Here is a 20704-nt window from a genome sequence, read left to right as displayed (position 1 = left end):
AGTGGGAAAGAAAAAGTATTTTTAAAAAGATGAGGGATTGATTGGATTTTACTTGAGCTAAGAACATATGTCAAAAAATAGGGATCAGCATTATAAAAACAATTACTGGTGTGCCTTGTGGTTGCTTTTAAAATATTTCTGATAGCCTTGTTAAGTTTAATATAATGCGATTCATGAGTAGATCACAACTTGCTTCTTTTCCATTTCTATATGTGTAGAATTGGCTTGCAGATCCAAATGGTGGACCAGAAGGAGAAGAACAGATTCGAGGGGCTTTGGCTGAAGCTCGGAAAATAGCAGAATTATGTGATGATCCTAAAGAGAGAGATGACATTCTTCGTTCTCTTGGAGAAATAGCTGCTCTGACTTCTAAATTAGCAGATTTACGAAGACAGTATGTAATCATTTAAATTGCCCTTTAATTCGTTTCTTCCTCACCAAGCACATATATAATTGAATTCTGTAAGTTAATGAATCTCGTTGATTCCCTGTGACATGGTTAAGTAAGATATTACTCTATTTTATCATTGACATAATTGAAGTTTAATGATTTATTGCTGATCATATAGTTTTAAATTAATTTAGGTTGGTAAGAACACCTTTTTTGAGATCTATATTTTTCATTTCTAAGCTAGGACTCTTCCTGGTGCATTGTGTTTGTGACATATCTGTTTCCCAGGTCTATGAGGACAGTAATTTTTGTGTGTAGGTATGACGTTTCCTGGGGGAGGGGGAGAATTGAGGGAGGCATATGAAGATACTGTCTTCCTTCCCCAGAAATGTTATTTCTTAAGTAGCAATTATAAGACATTGTTAAATACAATGTCCTCAACCACAGCTTCTCTTAAAGGCTTTCATGGCTCCTACTTTGAGTATATAAGAAAGAAGTGTTGCTTTTTTTCTTTTGATAGATATTTTTCTTTCTCGAAAAAACAAAAAATGAAAAAAATCCTACAGCATATGCTAAGGGAACATGAAGAAAGGGTACAGCACCAAAAGTAAAAATTTCTTTCTTACCTCAGTCTTCCAGCCACTTCTCCAGAGATAACCATAGTCAAATGTCTTGTGAGATTCTGGTTTTCATTTAACTTGCATGTTCCGTTTCCTGTTCTTTCATGGGCAAGTGCCTAACCTTTTTCCAGTGAGAGGTACTTTAAAGTTCTTTCAAGTCTTATACTAAGAGGGCAATGTTGGCTAAGAAAGCAAACTCTTGCGTAGGACTATGAAATAGGAAATGGGTGGGAGCGGGGTAGACACACTGTAGGCAGGAGGTTGTGGCGATAGAGATCACCTGAGGTCACAGCTGAAATTTGATTGTATGTCAAGCTCAATCATTTGGGGATCTCTGTTTTAGGCCCAAATTTTGAATTATTTAGGTTGGGAAAATGTATAATTTGACATTTATGAAATATAATGTCTGTACAGATAGATCAATGTTTACTAATATTAGCTCATTATTATAGTCTGTTTACATTCATTGGATTTTAAAATAACCAAAGGTGGGGACTCTATATTCTTAGCACCCTAGCACAAATCCAAATACATACATTGCAGGCACTCATTAGTGTTTCTTAATGATACAGAATTAATAGTAATGGTGAGAATAGCAGACCTTCATGTGTGGTCACTCATATCATTTTTACTGTATCATATATATGTACATCATATACATACGTACACATACACAGACACAGTCATGCCGCACTTAACGACGGGGCTATGTTCTGAGATAGCATCAGGCTATATGATATATAGCCTGTTGCTCCTAGACCTGTACAGCATGTTACTGTGCAAAACAACATGAGATTAAATCAAGCACAAGAGGAAATGATGCAATCAAGATCTGCAGTAAACGAGATGTATGAAGCTGCTGCCGGTGTAACAAGCATACTATTTTACAACAAGTTTTTTTAAGTTTTTTAAAATAAGTACTACTAGTTCTACTATAACTACTTCAACTACTCCTATACAAGAAATATGGTACTTGGGTCCACCTAGTTCCTGAGGAAACTAGTGTTTTCAGAGGTGGCAGGCTGACCTAGTGATGGTTGATAGAGCTCAGCCTACCAAATGGTTGAGCTTGACTGAGCTAGACTGACCCAAACTCATATTTCATGTCTTAATTGGGAAAAACTATCCGAATTTAAATGATTAATTTCTTATTTAAGGGCCAAATAGATAAACTACTCTTCTTTCAAACCAAGTTAATAATAATCATTAGCAATTTGACATCTCACTAGCATTTGTATCAGCTATTAAGTCATCCCAATATAAACAGTGTCTGTGTGTACCAGGGTGGCTGTTTTTTTCTTTGCAGGGGGAAAGGAGATTCCCCAGAGGCCCGGGCACTAGCCAAACAGGTGGCCACAGCCCTGCAGAACTTGCAGACCAAAACCAACAGGGCTGTGGCCAACACCAGACCTGCCAAAGCAGCTGTCCACCTGGAAGGCAAGATTGAACAAGCACAGCGGTGGATTGATAATCCCACAGTGGATGACCGGGGAGTCGGTGAGGCCATCAGGGCACTTAACTCTCATTAAACCGTGTTCAGTGAAAATGAACAAGCTGTTGATAGAGATCCTGTATCATCTGTAATTAGGTGTAGAAGGGATTCTTTGGCTTCTGGTGAAGATTTCCAAATGCAGCCAAGAAGATATCTGTGATTTAATCAAGAACTCTTAGTAAATAATTTTACTGTGGGCAAATAGCAAGGCCCTCAGGTTGGAATTGAAACTTTGAACTAATTATTTCCAGCCTATGTATACTTCCATTCTGTTATATTTCTGTTTTACAGTCCTTAGAAAGTACCCAGTTAAATATAATTTTAGAAAATAAGCAAAAGACACTTAACCAAGGTTTTCTTTTTAGTTGGGAGGGCTCTTGTATTACACAGCCACTAGTAGAATTGATAACCTAAATTTTTCAGTTTTGGGAGATTTTAGGAATGGATCTATGAGAATATAAGTCATATTATGACAGCAAGCCTGCCGAAGCTGAAAGAGCTATTTACTTCATTTGCTGTATTCACTGGATAAAAAGATAACTTTTTAAATGATGATTCTCAGTGTTGGGGAATCAGTCAGACATATAATTTACTAGTGGAGGAATAAATTGGTAATACCAAACTTTTTGAGTGACAGTTTGATATTATGTGTCAAGAGCTTTAAAAAAGTTCAGTAATTTGAATTATAGGAATTTATTCTAAGAAATAACTAGAGATGTTTCTAAGGCGTTACATACAAGAATGTATGTAAACAGAATAAATGCTAAATAACAAGTAAATGGCCAAATAATTATGGAATAATTGTGGTTAATAATATAAAATATTACATAGATTTTAGGTCATGACTTTTGAAGAAAATAACATGGAAAAATGGTCATCTTAAATAAGAAGCAAGGAAAAAAGTTAATGTATAGTACGATCTCAGTTTTGTAAAAGAGAAGTGTATGTGTGAATAGGAACATGCAATGCATTGAAAGGTACTGGAAGGAAATATTCAAATATATCAGTCTCTGAGTGAGGGGATTATGGGTGGTTTATCTATTATTTATACTTTTCTGTATTTCCCCCAATTTTTCTATTGTTAAGGGAAATAAAACCCTACTAAATATTATTTGTTATTAAAACAAACAGACAAACAAACAACTTACCAGATGGCTCTGCAGTTGCCTTCTCCAGGTCTTTGTGAGTTTCAGTGTTTTCCTTTTGGTCCAGGTCAGGCTGCCATCCGGGGGCTTGTGGCCGAAGGACATCGTCTGGCTAATGTCATGATGGGGCCTTATCGCCAAGATCTTCTTGCAAAATGTGATCGAGTGGACCAGCTGACAGCCCAGCTGGCTGACCTGGCTGCCAGAGGGGAAGGGGAGAGTCCTCAGGCGAGAGCACTGGCATCGCAGCTCCAGGACTCCTTAAAGGTAGAACTCAGGAGCACATATCATTACATTTCTTATCCTTACTATTATTGAAAAACTAAGGAGGGAGAGTTTCTTAAAATATGTAGTTTTTTAGTTTAGAGAAAGTGAAGAGTATGACCAAGGATATAAGGAAGTTCAGAGCTTATTAGGAAAAAGCTCACCAGTGTGTGACAGCAACTAAAGTTATGTTTCTCGTTTCACTCATTCAAGAGTTCTTTCAGGATATTTGCCCTATTTATGTATCACCTGTACTTTTTAGTCAATATCTTTCTTAAAATGGATTCGTTTTATATTTTTATTATTTATGTATTTATTTTTTAAAGTCGACAGCACCTGGTCTTCAAAATGGATTTCTTTTTTAAACTTAAGTAAATTTACTTAAAAGAAAACTTTAAAATAATCCTGAAATCATGAACGTGATGAGCTACTTATATTTTCTCTAATCTTTAAAAGAAACATAATTATAAAAATAAAAACATTTGTTTATATAGCACCTAAAGTCATCTCAAGTATCACCAGCCAGTACCTGCCACCTGCCTTGAGAAACACTGGGTGACTGAGACTTCTTTGGGTAAATGCAGAAAATTTAGATTGGACTAAGTGTGATGACTATGAAGAAGAGTTTTTGAGGACTTCTGAGAATTCTATTCTTGAGACCCATCATGTTAAGAAATGGATATGTGCATTGGTTATTAAGTTTTTCTAGAAACTCAGTTGTAAAAAACATGTATAAAAAAATTCCCATTCTTTCTTTCCTCTTAAGAAAATGCTTAGATATTTGGCACTGCCTCTACCAAACAATTCTTTCAGTTACTGTGGTCGTCATTATCAGGCCCTCCAGCACTGGGAATAGTCAGGAACTCTCTCAAGGCCTTCTTAGGGCTCAACCCCATGATTCTCACTATCATTTCTTAGAGGCCCCCAAGAAAGGAAATAAGATTCTTAAGTGGATAGAACAGTCTCTAGGGAAATGTAGGTCATGTTTTACCTCTTCTACTAGACACTAATTGCTTAGAGGACGGGATTCATATCTTATACCTGCCTGTTCCGTGCTAGCTTAGTGCTTTGTACGTAGTTGGTACTCAACAGATTATTGAATGAAAGACTGAATGAATGAATGTGTCAGTGAAGTGAGGACACTGGCAGATGTGATATTTAGATAGATATTTTTGGAAGTTTTCATTTGTAAACAATGTTTTTAAGGATCTGAAAGCCCGGATGCAAGAGGCCATGACTCAGGAGGTGTCAGATGTTTTCAGCGATACCACAACTCCCATCAAGCTGTTGGCAGTGGCGGCCACTGCACCTCCTGATGCACCCAATAGGGAAGAGGTAGGTCTTTGAGGTCTTCCATTTCTTCTCTTGATCAGAGACACACACACACACACACACACACACGCACACACATTTATTTGCTTGTAAAGGTAAAATGTGATTACAGTGTACATCAGGGGCAGTAGTTGGGATACCATGGTTGAAAGGTGGAAGGGTAGGAGAGGGAAGGCTCTGCCATGTCTATTTTTAGTCAGCAAGTGTATCAATTAAGAATGTGTTTAGGACATGTTTTTAGTTGCAAGCAGTAGAAGACCTGCCTATCAGAGATGAAAACAGATGGGTTTTATTTTAATCACACAAAAAGAAACATGGGGGTGGGTAGCCTTGGCATTGGCTCAGCAGCTTGACGCCATGAAAGCTGGCATCTCTGTGATTTTCTTGGTCTTCTCATGGTGTGAGATGGCTATTGCAGCCTTAGGCATCATGTTTAAGGCAGTAAGAAATAAGGGATGGGGACACCCCAGCCACAACTATCCCTTTATTAGGGTACTTTATTCTCAACACAGAAGTAAGAGTGATCCTTTTAAATCATTTGATATTCTTCTATTCAAACCCTTCTGATGATTCCTTCCTGACCCAGAGTGAAGCCAAAGTCCTTAGAAAGAATAGCAAGGCCAGTGATGTGCTTGTAGAGTAGTTCTCCGAGAAAAAGCCCCCAAAACAAAAATCCCTGACTCATAATGTTTGTTGATTTCCATGATGTAAATACTCCCATCATGGCTGTTTCAACATGAAGTCACTGAAAGCAGAGTTGGGAGGAGATGGGCACATTTAGCACTGGTGAGCTGGGGCGAGTTGGTACAAACCGCATCAGCACACACTGCATCTAGGCCCCCATGTAGTTTGACTTCAGTTGGTAGCACTCTTCCCCTCACATTCCTCTGTCTACTCTGACCTCCTTGCATTGTATTCCCAGTATTCCTTGTTTACATTTACATGTTCTAACCTTGGAGCCTTTGTACCTGTTTGTTCTGGTCTTCCCATAGATAACCGTATGTATTATTCACTCACTGTTTTCAGCTTTCTACGGAACTGTCTCTTTTGGGCCATCGCCTATGATAGCAACCCCACTTCCACTCCCAGGGATTTCCTAATCTCTATATCCTACTTTTCTCCTTAGCATTTATCAACATTTGAGATATTTATCTTATTTTTTGTTTGTATTTTCCCCCTCACATTAGCATGAAATTTCCATGTGGGCAGGGACTTTGTTTGTAGTTACTTTATTCTCAGTTCTTAGAATAATGCCTGGTACATTGTTGGTACTGAATGAATGAATGAATGAATGAAAGGCTTTCCCAGAAATCCTCCAGGAGACTTTTTCTTATGTCTCATTGGCTAGAATTTGTCACATGGCTACCCTAGATGCAAAGGAATCTAAGAAAGCAAGTATTTGGTTTTCTAGCCTCTCATACTGGCAGCAAAGGAAAAGGAGTTGGGTCAGGTACCCAAGACAATGAAGAACTTGTGGGTGGAGGTTTGCGTTATTCTTATTTGTTAATGACCCCCATTTTGTTTCTCTTGCCTAGATTACTGGGTAGTTCAGCTCATGGTCCCCTTAGGCTGGGGTGATTTGCTACTTTTTTATTCCCACCATCTCTGAGTTTCAGACTGGTAGATCTAACTATCTGCTGGTCCTCTCCACCTAGATGTTTCATAGGTACTCCAGAACGTGTTATCCTTCTCCTGTTCTCTCTCTTGGAAATTCATGAGTTACCATTGACTGTTTCCTTTTATTCATCTTCCCACACCAATAAATTAAGGCCAGCTAATTTGATTTCACAGATATTTCTTGAATTCTTTCTATTTTCCATTCATGTTGCCACAGCTCTAGTTCTTTATTTATTTTTATTTTTTTGTTTTTTACGCCTACAGCACCTGGTCTTCCTAGGTGGTCTCCCATCCAAGTACTAACCAGGCCCCACCCTGCTTAGCTTCTGAGATCAGACGGAATTGGGCTTGTTCAGGTGGCATGCCTGTAGACACAGCTCTAGTTCTGAACCTAGTCCCCTGCTGCCTGTATGACCGCTCAGCTGTGGTCTTCTTTGAATGTCACTAGGCCACAAATAAAATAAAAATATAGATCTGATCCTGATATTTCCTTGCTTAAACCCTTCAGTGGCCTTTCCCTTTTACATAGGAGAAAGCTTTGTGATCTGGCTTCTAATACTCTCTCTATACCTGTTTCCTACAAACCCCTGTTTCTCAGTTCATGCCCCAGCAATGCCTAATTGCTTATGGTTTCCTGCATATTCTGTAGTTTCTCCCTTCCATGTCTTAGTTCTTTCTGTCTCTCTGCCTAATTTCTTTCTTCTTTTTCAGTTAATTCCTATTTATCCTTTATCTCATTATCCCTTACTTCCTAGATAGGTTAATGCCTTTCCTTTTGCTCCCATGATGTCAGTGCTTCGCCTTATAATTGCACATAGCACACACTATTATGAATGTCCACTATTATGAATTCCACTTGGGTATGAACTCCTTGAGATACAGAAATTTTATCTTATTTGTTTTTGTAGCTTCCGCACCTACTCCAAGGTCTGGCATGTAGTAGGTGCTCAGTAAATTTTGAGTGACAGGAACAGTGAGCTAAGCAAGCAGTCAGTTTAATCAGAGGGAACAGCAGACATGGGCTGGGATTGAGATGATCAACCAAGGAGGACAAAAGCTGTGTATATCCAGAGTGTGGGAGACCAGCCAAGGAAAGAAAGAAGAACTGAGGCCAGGCAAAGGGGACTAGGAGAGCCGAGATTTAGGCAGATATTCTCACCATTAAATGACAAGAACCCGAGTAGCTGAATCCAAACAAGAGGCCAGAATGAGGAAGAGACTTGATTGGGTAAACACAGAACCTTGGCAATGAGATTGGAGCCTGCTATTGAACCAATACCTTTAGTGATTATCTGCCAGAACCAGGACTGGTCTCCAATTATGGGCAGGTAGACCCTCACGGAGAGGCAAAGAAGAGGATGGATTCTGCCAGGCAATTTCTGACATGCTCCGTATAGTATAAACCTGTTCTGGCATTGTCTGGAATACCTTGGCTTTTCCAAGCATCAATTCCAATAATGTTATTCAAACAAATGACAGAAGAGCTTTTGTCATTTTATCTAAGTTGAATCATCCCCTTCACAGTATGCAACCTTGCATAATATCCATGTCAAAAGAAAAGTTAACTATTTAAAAATTTGAGAGCTGAATGAACTATTCAGTAAATGTTTTTGCCTTTGGGAGAGTAAGTCAGCCATCCTTACCGTTGTGTCAGGCCTGAGTGTGAACAACAGCTATCATTTTTTTCCCATGGAGCTCAGAGGCAGAGTATTTACACGTGAATGGCAATGGAGTACATGAGGGATGTTGCCCTGAGGAGGCTGGAGTTCTGTTTAGGACTCTGGATATTCTTGGCTTTTAATGTACTCAGCCACCTACACTGGCGCCTGAAGTGGGTTTGTCTGTCTTCTTTAAACTAGAGGATAAACCGTATGGGAATGGGGATTATTTAAGTGAGGATAAGCTGTATGGGAATGGGGATTATTTAAGTCTTAACATTCTGTAGAATTCTTGTACTGCATATTTTGTTTGCACTTGGTAAACAGTGGTTGAACTGAAATTGAAGGGTGCGGGGATGCATGTACATGCACACACATTCACCGTATGATGCTATGGCCAAACCAGGAGATATAGCAAGGCCAAGACTGGGCATTTGTTGTCTTATTTACTAAGGTTTGAAGTTCTTTTTTAAAGCTTTTGCTTGAGCAGCTGCTGCCTCTGTTTAAAGAGAGTCTTTTTCTTAGACTGCCTGACCTATTTTATGGAAATAAAGTTTCTTAATGTCTTTTTTTTTTCCTCAAGGTATTTGATGAGAGGGCAGCTAACTTTGAGAACCATTCAGGAAGGCTTGGTGCCACAGCAGAGAAGGCGGCTGCTGTTGGAACTGCTAATAAATCAACGGTGGAAGGCATTCAGGCATCAGTGAAGACAGCCCGAGAACTCACCCCCCAGGTTGAGTTTTGCTCACTTTTCATCATCTTAATACTCATCACGTAGTATTCAGTAAAGAAGGGTAATTACAGAAGTTTATATACATTTTTGAACACTTACCGTATAATGTTATGAAAAAGCACACATATCCATAGAGTCAAAATCATTTCGTATTGTTTGAATTTTTTATGATGATAGTAATTTAGTTTTGCCTGCTTAAAAAACTAGTAAATCCAACACACACACACACACACACACACACTCTCTTAAGGAAATATTTGGATAATCTTGAGAGCTTACTTTGTTTTAATTTTAGAGCTTATGCCTTTCCCCCCATTCCTTGGAGGGAATTTTTTAAAAATTCATTTGTGTCCGTAACTTGTTTTCTTTTTTCTACTTAATTCTATAACTAAGATATATAGCTAGTATGCTGTGAACAGTATACTGGAAGAGTGGAAACAAAAGAGAACAAAGTAGACAGGAATTAAAGTTCTAATAGGTGATCTTAAAAAATATCAGTTCAACATATTTTGTGTGATGTTCGTGTACTTTTTCTTCTAATCACATTATAGAAAATTCATTATTTTTTTATTCATTTATTCAGCAGATATTTACTTAGTGCCGGCGATACATTAGGAACTGTGCTGGGCTTTTACAAATCTGTGATACTTGCTTTGGTGGGAACCTGCAGGGAGAGACAGGGAATGAGCATATCTTTTAATTGTCCAGTGTTTGCCCACATGACGTGTTAACAAGTTTGAGTCTCTCAAAAAGTCACACTTGTCCAACTTTTTAAAAAAACTTCCATAAAATATGAACGTTTTTCTTTAAAAAATTTCTTAAAACATGGAATATAAAACACAGGATTTTTGTATAAAACTAAGATTTCTGAAAAAGAGAAAACTACTTAATTCAGACAGAAAAGGACAAATACCATATGATTTCACTTATATGTGGATTCTAAAACAAAATAAACAAAACAGAAACAGACTCATAGATATAGAAAAAAACTGATGGTTGCCAGATGGAAGCGGGGCTGGGAGGCTGGGTGAAAAAGGTGAGGGGATTAAGAAGTACAAATTGGTAGTTACACAATAGTCAAAGGGATGTAAAGTACAGTTTAGAGAGTATAGTCAAAAATATTATAACTATGTATCATGTCAGATGGGTACTATGGGGGGATCACTTTGTAAGTTATATAAATGTCTAACCAGTATGCCCTACACTTGAAACTAATATAATACTGAGTATCAACTGTAATCGTAAAATAAAAATTAAAAAAAAAAATACCAACTGTGGACTTCGAAGCGAGGTTTTAGAGACAAATCTGGAGTTGAATTTTCTTTGACCTTGAGTTTACTTATCTGTAAAATGCAGATAATTCCTTCCTAATGGATTGTTTTGAGGATTAAGATGATGAGCGAATAGCCTGTAACTTAACAAATACTCAATAAATGTTAGTTCCTTCCTCAAGTGCTAAAAGCGACTAAGTAGGAACTCTTGAGCAAGTCACTTAAATTTCTGAGTCTTTGTTTTTGCAGCTATAAAATGGAGATATTACCTGTCTTGTCTATATCACAGGGTTGTTGTAAGGACTCAGTAAGATATAATACTTGTGAAAGCACTTTGTTCATTGTAGACAGTTTTTATAAATATTCATAAACAAGTTTTGAGTAATTTTTGATATTTCAATGGTGCTTCTTAAGATGGAATATTTGACACCAAGGGCTTACTATATGTCAGTTTCGTGTATATTCTGAAGTATCAAGTGAACACTCATTTACCTTGTTACTTTTTTACCTTCAAAAATCAGGCTGTAACTGGGAAACCTTTTGCCAGGGCCCATCCTGGGGACCTCTTGATGAGACCAAACCTAACTAACGTATTCAGTCTGAAAAGAGACTTGCTGATTTTTGACTTTCTAGTGCCATCTATAGGTAGAGAGGAGAAAGCTTCCCTAAAGGTTTGTATTTGGGTGGAAGGGTGTATTTGGTGTTTAAAGGTTGTTTTGTCATTGCCAGGTCGTCTCAGCTGCTCGCATCTTACTTAGGAATCCTGGAAACCAAGCCGCTTATGAACATTTTGAGACCATGAAGAACCAGTGGATCGATAATGTTGAAAAAATGACAGGTAGAGTTGTGTGCAAAGTTCTTGTCTAACCCATGAGGTGTGAGTTCTGAGAAACTCGAGCAGGATGAGTTCTGTTACTCAGCTGTAATTGGATGAGGGGCAGTCACGTGCTCGACAGTGCACTTGGCTCTGATTAAGGCTGCTGGACAGCAGCGGCTTCTCATTCAAGCCTTGCAACTTTGTCCGAAAAGAGACTCTTTGAGTCTCTTTTATTTTAATGCCGCCCTCCCGGTGTGATGTTTATTGTTACAGCTCCTATCTTCTCTTTGAATAGTGTCTTTGCTCAGTCTGAGCCAGAGTTTGGTTTCAGAGGCTAGGAGGCGGTGTTTGTGGACACAGTAAGTGTCCCTGTCATTTTCAGTGGGTTCACATTTCAAGGAACCACAATAGCTACCATTTAGTACAAATTGTCTCAGAGTTTCCTCCAACTTATCAACTACGTACTTTTAAAAAAAGGAGAAACCAGCCACCTACAAACCTGTGTCTGTGCAGCTGAAGTGGTACCTCCGAATCTTCTTCATTCTTTGGAAGGAGGGATAGGAGCGGAGGGAAGAATGTAGGCTCTTTGCCTCCCTCCAGAGCCTGCTGTGACAGGGGTCCATAGCAGCCAGAGATGAAAGCAGAGCTCCTGAGGTGCCTGAAGAGAGGTAACAGAAACAGGAAACAGGCTGTTAGAGTTATTGGAATCCTCCGTGTGGCTCTTCTTGGGTACTACAAGCTGCCAACAAGCAACAGATGGCTGAGGAATGAGATGGAAAGGAAGAAACAGATAATGTGGTGAAGGTTTCATACACAATCCTTGTTTCCTCCTGATGTCGCTGCATATCTGGTTGTCTGTGGCAGATAGAAGAAGGCTACTGACCACAGAGGGTATAAATGCTGTGAATCCACGTGGCCTCCTGGGTCACATCTTCACTTTTTTTCCTGTGGTATTCACCTGGAAGCTTTTGATTATATAAGAAGGATTTTGAGCTGAAGGAGAGAATTCTGGGTATTGTACTTCCACATGAGAAACTTGGACAACAGGGTTTTGGAATCTCTGTTCTTCTAAAATAGAAACTAAATTCCATTTCTGTTCTCCTGACAGGCCTGGTGGACGAAGCCATTGATACCAAATCTCTGTTGGATGCTTCCGAAGAAGCAATTAAAAAAGACCTGGACAAGTGTAAAGTTGCCATGGCCAACATTCAGCCTCAGATGCTGGTCGCTGGGGCAACCAGCATTGCTCGCCGGGCCAACCGAATCCTGTTGGTGGCTAAGAGGGAGGTGGAGAACTCTGAGGATCCCAAGTTCCGTGAGGCTGTGAAAGCTGCCTCTGATGAACTGAGCAAAACCATCTCCCCAATGGTGATGGATGCAAAGGCTGTGGCTGGAAACATTTCTGACCCGGGTAAGCAATGCATGGTGTGGTTCACCTCAGCTGAGAAGTTAACTCAGGAATCTGACAGAGTGATGAGAGAATATGCACCCCACAACCACCACATACAAAGTCTGGGCGCAGAAACTACAGATACTTAGTTTGAGAATGCTAGATTAATCTTTTTCTGTCCAAAATAATATTGGACAGAATATTTTCTGAAATATTGGCAGGTTCGTTGTAAGTTAATTTCTCTGGACCAACTTCTCTGTACTTTCTAATGTTGTCTAACATAGCTCCTGGCCCTGTTTAGTCATTATTTTGGAAATTTCTCAAAAGATGCCTGATAAGCAATCTTCCAACTCTTTAGCTTATGTAACTGGCGCAACTTCTTTTCTGCTTTTCTTAAAATGCTTTTTCTCTGTAAAACGTTCTCTACTTCTGTCAAATCTGGAGGGCTTAAATGGACTTTTGAGTCTCCTGGTCCTACACCAAAAAATATGGGGTTTCTTTAGCTAAATTTTGATCATATTTTCAGCACCACTGAACATGTTACCACTCTTTTGATTGGAAACATCTGAATTCCTTTTTGTTTTGAGCATCCAGTGTTTCTAGCCTTGTCTGTGAGTGGAATCCTGCCAGTGTGAGAGTGGGCAGGAGGAGCTACCCTATTCATCCCTCGCCCAGGTGAAATCTTTCTAGAATCCTCATCCCACCATCACTAAGGATATGCTCAGTTTCCTAGTTGGAGTTTCTAATAGTTTGAGTAGATTCCTGAATTTGAGGTAACCGGACACAGTAGTGATGGCAGCTCAACATACGGGTTAATAGGCTGAATGCCAGGTAGAGCAAAGGAGTAGGGAGAAAGGTGAGAAGTACTCCAGGGAATGTATGCATCTGACACTGACATCTCCCCTGTTCTGAGTTGGGCAGGCTTATCTCTTGACTGCTTTATCATAAGAAAGGTGATGAGCACCAGCTGAGCCCACAGTGTTCACGCCCAGGAATGTCCCCAGTACTTTTCAGTTGTAGAGGCAAGAAGGCACCCTGAGCACTACAGGGAGCAGCTGGTTGGTGACACTTTGCGGGCCCCAGGGCATCTGCCTTGCTTTTACCTCCCTTACCCTTCAATCACTGTCTGCGATGCTTACTGGCAGCTTCACATCCAGCTTTTGTTAATGGAAACCAGTTCTTCTGCTGGACAGACTGTGCTTCAGGGCACTGACCTGCCCAGCTGAAAGTGAGGGCGTCTTGTGTTTAGGCCTGCAAAAGAGCTTCCTGGACTCGGGATATCGGATCCTGGGAGCTGTGGCCAAGGTCAGAGAAGCCTTCCAACCCCAGGAGCCTGACTTCCCACCTCCTCCACCAGACCTTGAACAGCTTCGCGTAAGTAAACTCAGTAAACTCAGATGGGGAGCAGGGTGCGGGACTGTAGCAAGAGAAAGGTAGACTATGTTCTGGAGCCTCAATCACCAGGTGCCTGTATGCAGCTTTTACTTGACGCTTAATCAGAGGCACAACTTGATTTCAGTCCTAACCCAGTGCTTCTGCATAGGTGTGCTGGGTAGATAGGAGTCTGGGGTGTTGGCCTACTATGATCGGGAGTAGCTGGAGCAAAGGAGCTGGCTTTGCTAAGTGTGGATGTGATGAGTGATGAGTTAGTGGGGCAGGTTACTGAGGAGTGGGAAAGTAGTCTGCACAGCTTATGGTGAGATTTTATGTGTCCCCAGTTGGTAATAGCAAAGCTGAGGTGGTTAGAATCTTAGTAGGTTCTTCTTTCACTTTACTTTTTTTTTTTTTTAATGGGAGGCAACCCTTAAGGTGAGGACCTCGTCAGCTTACAATCCCTTATTTTTTATTTTTTATGCGTACAGCACCTGGTCTTCCTAGGTGGTCTCCCATCCAAGTTCTAACCAGGCCCAACCCTGCTTAGCTTCCGAGATCAGTCAGGATCAGGCTTGTTCAGGGTGGCATGGCTGTAGACTACTTGACTTTTTTATTAGTAACAAAACTAATACAGTCTTTTTTGTTTTAAATTTTTTCTCCAACTATAATTTAAAATCTTTTGAGGCCCCCCCAAAGAACCATGAATTTATTGTCCTATAGGTAAATGGTTTAGGAGGCTAGCTGGGCAATATCTTGCATATTACAAATCCTAGAATCAGAAATAGTGATTATTTTTAGACATTTACTCTAACAGTATTGGAAATTGCTTGATCTTGGGAATAGCTTATCAAGGCAACAATTTGATTTACTCTCTTCAACTTACTTTCTCATATTTAATGTCAGTAAAAGATGTAAGTTTCTGAGCTGGTTGAGGAGAAAATTGAGTCATTGTGCCCATAGCTAAGGAACAGAGCTTTCTTTGCCTCCAATACTTAATTTGATTTTTTCCAGCTGGGCTGTTGGTGGGTGGTTAGGGCCAGGGAGAGGTCTATTTTGGGATGGCTTCTTATGTGATCAGTAGAGTCATGACATTTAGAATCAAGATCTTAGAGGTCATTTGGTCTAGCTACCCCCCATTTTCAGAGGAGGAGTTATTTGCTTATGCAGCTGCCCCTCAGCAGAGTCAGGACCAGAACTTAGGTCTTCTTTGAGAATCCTCGGTCTGGTGGTGCTGTGTGTGCCTCCCTGGGATATGTCTAAAACAGTAGTGGCTAGCTTTTCGTGGAGAAAAAAGGAAGAAAATATGCTTCAGTTGAGACCGAAGCAGGTGGTCTTATGTAGAGTGAATGTGGGTGGCTTTTCTGGGGATGCTTTTTAGAGGAAAGGAAAAATTCTAGGCAGGGAATAGTTCCAAAGGCTTTACTTAGAACCTGGTAATTCTTTCTTAGCTGACAGATGAGCTTGCTCCTCCCAAACCACCTCTGCCTGAGGGTGAAGTCCCTCCGCCTAGGCCCCCACCACCAGAGGAGAAGGATGAAGAGTTCCCTGAGCAGAAAGCTGGGGAGGCAATTAACCAGCCAATGATGATGGCTGCCAGGCAGCTCCATGATGAAGCTCGCAAATGGTCCAGCAAGGTAAGTAGTGAAGATTTTAGTTGTTGTTGTTGTTGTTGAGAAAGGATGAAGAACCATGCATAACATCCAGGAAGAAGAGTCTGTTTGGGAAGCCACCCCCTTTTTCTGCTTTGGTTCCTGTTGTTGCCAATAGCATGATCCTCGTAGTTGTCGTTTAGTGAGATGTTCCTGGTGCTTGATGGCTTCTTCTTCCAGCGGCAAAAGAGAGCTAGAATGCCTGTGGTTTGGGAAGAGGGTTCTGTCCACTAGAATATCAGGTGCCTGACACTGGACATTTGGGATCTTTTAGAAATTGCTTTTCTTTCTTAGGATTTCTGAATGTTTTTAGATGCTTTCTTGCTAATTATCAGCTCTCCAAACATGAAAATGTCTTCTGTGGGCTCTGCTACAGCTGCATGAAATGTTTACATTTTCCTTCTATTTTTTCATAAAGCCAGGTAGGTTGTGTCTTAGGAGCCACGTGCTTTTTCCTTTTCTCAGAATCATCTTACCCCTCAACTCAAGACAGCTCCAGGCTAACTCCAGCTCAACAAATCTGAAAGTATAAATATTAATGTGGTTGGTGAAAATTTGGATGCTATCGCAGCCATGCCCCGTAAATAACTTTTGCTTATTTTTCCCTGAATGATGAAAAGTGAGTGATAGCTTTTCTAGATAAGAGCTAAATGTTATTGCTAACCTTGCGGTGAAATGTGGTTCTAATTCAGTTCTAAACTCTTTCTAATATGACCCTAGATCTTTATTCGCACCATCTATTTGCCTTTGTTCTATTTACATCCTCAGCCACCTCAAGCTCTTGTGTTGAATATAATTCCCCAGGGTCCTACTGCACTTGTAGCCGATCTTGGTTTTTTTTCAGGCTGAGAAATTGACCTTGGTTTTTAACTCTATATGTTTCTGAACTGTTAGCTCTGAGCTCAAGTGCTAAGAAGGAATGGAATGATGATCTTGCTGGTGTTGGAGCTGACCTGTGGAATTATTTATAATAGTATCTCTCCAACTGGGGCGTGCACACCCCGAGACCATTTGCAGAGTGTCAGTGCACGTTGGGGGTGGTGGAGTGGGGATGACCATGAAGGCTGGTTTTACTCAAACATTTTAAAGAGAATTTAAATTTTATTACATTAGATTCAGATTCATTGTGCAGCAGAACATACAATATACTTGAATTGTAAAGATAAAGATAAAACTAGGAGGGCAAAAAGTATTGGCCTACGTGTGACTGCACTTCGCCATTTGTGGCCAGAATTCCTTAGGCCTGACTCTCTCTGGAGGTTTGGAGCAACAGGGGATTACTGACTTTGACTTATGTCAGCTCAAGAAGTCAGGAGCTACTTGAATCACCTGTATTTGGTGTGGTGCTGGTAGTATATGTTTGTGTGTCTTTCTGTCTGTGTATACTTTGGGACTCTGAACCCCAGCAGCAGTGAGCTGGCCTCTCCTCTAAGGCATGGGGATGAGTCCTGGTTGATACAGAGTTTAGGTGAAAGGATCTAGATGGTACCCAAAACCCTATGTTTTCCCTTAATCCTCCAACTTTGTTGTCACCTTTTGAAGATAGGTTTCTTGTGCAGGATAAGACTTTTAGGAGTAATAGCAACCTCAAATAAAATTCTACACAAATCCCTACTTTTTCTGGGTTAGAGACATTTGATATAATCAATCAGGTTCACCATTCTTCACTGAGGCAATTCTTTTTGTTCCCACACCCCTGCCTTAAGCCTGTTTTCAGTACCTGATTTCCCTGACTCTTCCCCTGGCCTTTCAGAACCCCCATCCCTGGTAGTAAATTCATCCTCTCCCTCTCATGGGTCCTGTCCTCTCAAGGCTACCAGTTTGGGGCTCCTCTGAGCTCAGCCTGGGTCACTTGCCAAGTCCATGCATTATCTTATCTGCGAAATATGTAAATTGAGTGTGGGGTGAGTGAGAACCCTATTTTGCAACAGGAGAGATTTAGGTTGTACCCAAAGAACGGCTTCTGAGTTAGTACTAGCAGTGGTTGCAATCTGAGATTATGGAAGCATTGCCTCTGAAGACTTTGAGGGTTAGAGAGACCTGGTCTGAAGTGTGGGCTTTCCTGAAGATGGGAAACTAGATAAGGTGTCTTCTGGAGATTCCTTTCAGCTGAGTGGTTGTGGGGTATTTGATAAGTCCTCTTCACTCACCATTGTGTTTATTTTCTTCCCTCTTTCTGATTTAATATCCATTGCCTCTGCTGTGTCATTTTTAATTCTGGGATTTTTAACTCCTGAAGGAAATATTAATCTGTGTGTGGCAGCTGCAGAGCTGACCTCAGTCACCTCCTGTGTGCAGGAAGATGTGGAACAGTGTCCATATGAGCCAGCAGAGTGTTCACTTTGTCCTGTTCAAAGCAGGTTGTGTGGTTGCATTTACCTTTTCTTTCTGGATTCCTTTTAAAGGTAATGAGCTAGTATTGTTTGGTAGTTTGGCTCCTCAAAAATATTCTGACTTGAGAATTTCTCTTAGCAAGTTTAATTTTGGTAGTAAGTATATAGAGAAGGAATGCCATTTGCTTTCTTAGCGTAAATATTTCTCTGGAAACCCTTTGCCACTGGAATGAGTTTCTTTCCTTTACTCACTGTGAATAGGATGTCGGGCTGGTGCTGGAGGCTGAGGATTCTCCCTTCTGTGGAGCTTGATTCATCTGGCTCCTGGAGAGTATGCCATTTTCCTTCCCATCCTAGGCCAGCTTTGGTTACTAAACCAGCTGAAGCTTAGTTCCCCAAGTTCTACTGCTCTTACTAACACTTTCCGTTTCTCATCCTTCCTGCCATCGTCAAAGCTGGGTAACCCAGCTGCTCAGGTGGGTATAGGTGTTGTAGCTGAGGCAGAGACGGCTGATGCTGTTGGGTTCCCTGTCCCCCTTGACATGGAAGACGATTACGAACCTGAGCTGCTGTTAATGCCATCCAATCAGCCGGTCAACCAGCCCATTCTGGCCGCGGCTCAGTCATTGCATCGGGAAGCTACCAAGTGGTCTAGTAAGGTACTGATTAGCACCCCCAGTTGGGGCTGCTCCATATGCATCCGGCCATGTGCAGCCTTGACACATTGCATCACTCATGATCTGTGCGGGTCCTGTGAGTCTGGGCAGGGTGGGCATCTGTCTTTCTGCACCTTGATGTTAGGGCTGGCTTCACAAGTTTGATAGGTCTACTAATGCCAGATCAGTGGGATTGCATTTTATGTTTGGGGACCAGAGAGAGATGGGGTCACTTTTAGAAAGGATTCCTTTTCTTGCCGACTTTGTGGCCACTATTAGAACATTATACCCCTTGGAAAGCCATGGATGTATCTCTAATGACTTGCAGGTCAGGAACCATTGTAGACCGTTAAGAGGTCACCTGGCCTGACCATTGAGCTTTGCATATATCCCGCCTTCCCCCACTGACCTCTCACTGATGCACTGATGGCTCAGTAGAGTTGATCAGGTGAGAAGTAGCTTTATGTAGTGGGGTCTCTGGGGAGGGCTACTTGCTGTCCTACACTTGGCTGTATGGCAGATGCTGGCCTTAATGGGAATCCACAGGGAAGGGGCTTCATTGACTGCTTGTTCAAGTTTCAGTGGGAGGGGGTGGGAGGGGGAACAGTGTGTTCCAGGCTGTAGGACAGGCAGCAATAGAGCTTGGGCCTTGGAGACTGAACCAAAGCTAGTTTGGGGGGTGGGGGATGGGAGTGATCACTTTTTTTCCCTTTGAAGGTGGCATGTTGCAAGAAGAAAGGGGTTGAAGAGTAATGGGTAATAACTAACCCTGGCACTACACTATCTTCTAACCAAGGTCATGAAGTCCTAGAATGATCCCAGGTCTGCACTAGAAGAGGTGGGCCCAGATGGCCTTGTCTAACATACCCCTGTTCTCATGACTTCTTCCCACGTCTGTATTCTGTCTGGCCTCAAATATTGCCTGAGATGTTACACGCCTTCTAGCATAAACGATCAGCCACTTCATGGTGCCTGTGGAGGTCTTTCACAGAGTGCCCTGCAGTGGCATGGTTTGTGTATGCCTCACTGCATCATATAGAAATTGAAAAGCATGAGGGGAAAAATGAGTATGGCCTGGCCTTTTGGGTAGTTTTGAACAGTGCAGTTATTTTTGATTATTTTCAGCCAAAAAATAAGCCTTTTGAGAGCATAAAGTAAATTACTTGTACATTTCTTTATTATGACCCATGAGGATTTTAATGAACCAAAATACCAAATCTCAGATAAACTGCTATTAGTTGGAGTGGGGGTTCCATTTACAGCTTGAGTTTTATTTTCCTGATACTTCCTCCAGCATCCTCTTAGCTGAAGGTTTCTTTAATTGAAGCAATTTATCTGAGGGGGAAGAATTGATTCTTGGCCTTTTTAAATGTGAAAAATTAAAATAACATGTTCCTTTACGCTGACCCAGCAGACAAGAGGCAATAGAAGTCTAGGTCACAAACTGTATATATATTTATCAAGGCTGATAATGATTACTTGGGTTTTAAATTCTAGTTCATCAGAGACAGTCCTTAGCTGCTATTTGCAACAAGGGTAAGGATGAAGAGGATGATTTCAGCATCTGGAAGGGCTCCTTTGTATTTTCCCCCTCAGGCCAGGTTTACTTGTTTTCCCCTATAGAAAGGAAAATGCCTGTTTAACCAACTTCTTGGCCCTGTCCCCATTTTATTGACATGATTAACCTGGACATGCTGAAGTGCTTGTTTAGTGCTATGCCTGGGGCGCACATGTTGCCCTTTCAGACTAATATCCAGTTACTTGTTTTTCAGTCAGGTGATCTCTCTCGATATCTCTCCTTCTCTCCTGTCTCCTCTCCCTTCCCATCCCCTCTCCTCTCCTCTCTTCCCTTCCCCTCCCCTCTCCTCTCCTCCCCTCTCCTCTTCTCTTCCCTTTGTTTCTCTTGTGCTATCCATATCACTCAAGAACAGTCCCTTTATCCTCATCTTATCCTTCCAGAGG

The 20704-nt window shown here is 41.0% G+C and overlaps 1 protein-coding gene and 2 pseudogenes across 3 annotated transcripts in view; 1 reads left to right on the top strand and 2 right to left on the bottom strand.

Moving 5' to 3' along the window:
* The window catches only part of VCL (vinculin), a 90331-nt gene that overhangs the window by 65321 nt on the left and 4306 nt on the right, over window positions 1–20704 (top strand). Inside the window, exons 10-20 of one of the 3 annotated variants that reach the window (XM_015592214.2) lie at window positions 219–394; window positions 2318–2508; window positions 3716–3915; window positions 5119–5247; window positions 9103–9252; window positions 11253–11361; window positions 12449–12751; window positions 13980–14104; window positions 15553–15738; window positions 18542–18745; window positions 19460–20698. In XM_015592214.2, coding sequence (XP_015447700.1) covers window positions 219–394; window positions 2318–2508; window positions 3716–3915; window positions 5119–5247; window positions 9103–9252; window positions 11253–11361; window positions 12449–12751; window positions 13980–14104; window positions 15553–15738; window positions 18542–18745; window positions 19460–19495 — 1809 coding nt within the window. In that variant the 3' untranslated portion in view covers window positions 19496–20698. Of the gene's footprint in view, window positions 1–218; window positions 395–2317; window positions 2509–3715; window positions 3916–5118; window positions 5248–9102; window positions 9253–11252; window positions 11362–12448; window positions 12752–13979; window positions 14105–15552; window positions 15739–18541; window positions 18746–19459; window positions 20699–20704 lie in introns of those variants that run through there. The other 2 variants (XM_015592215.1, XM_006915501.3) reach the window with 2 other exon arrangements.
* LOC112482746 lies at window positions 7117–7234 on the bottom strand (annotated as a pseudogene).
* Window positions 14584–14702, bottom strand: LOC112482698 (annotated as a pseudogene).

This window comes from Pteropus alecto, unplaced genomic scaffold, assembly GCF_000325575.1.
Source record: "Pteropus alecto unplaced genomic scaffold, ASM32557v1 scaffold155, whole genome shotgun sequence".
NCBI classification, from domain to species: domain Eukaryota; kingdom Metazoa; phylum Chordata; class Mammalia; order Chiroptera; family Pteropodidae; genus Pteropus; species Pteropus alecto.
The sequence above is the reverse complement of the archived record's forward strand: the minus strand, read 5'-3'. Positions and strand labels throughout refer to the sequence as shown.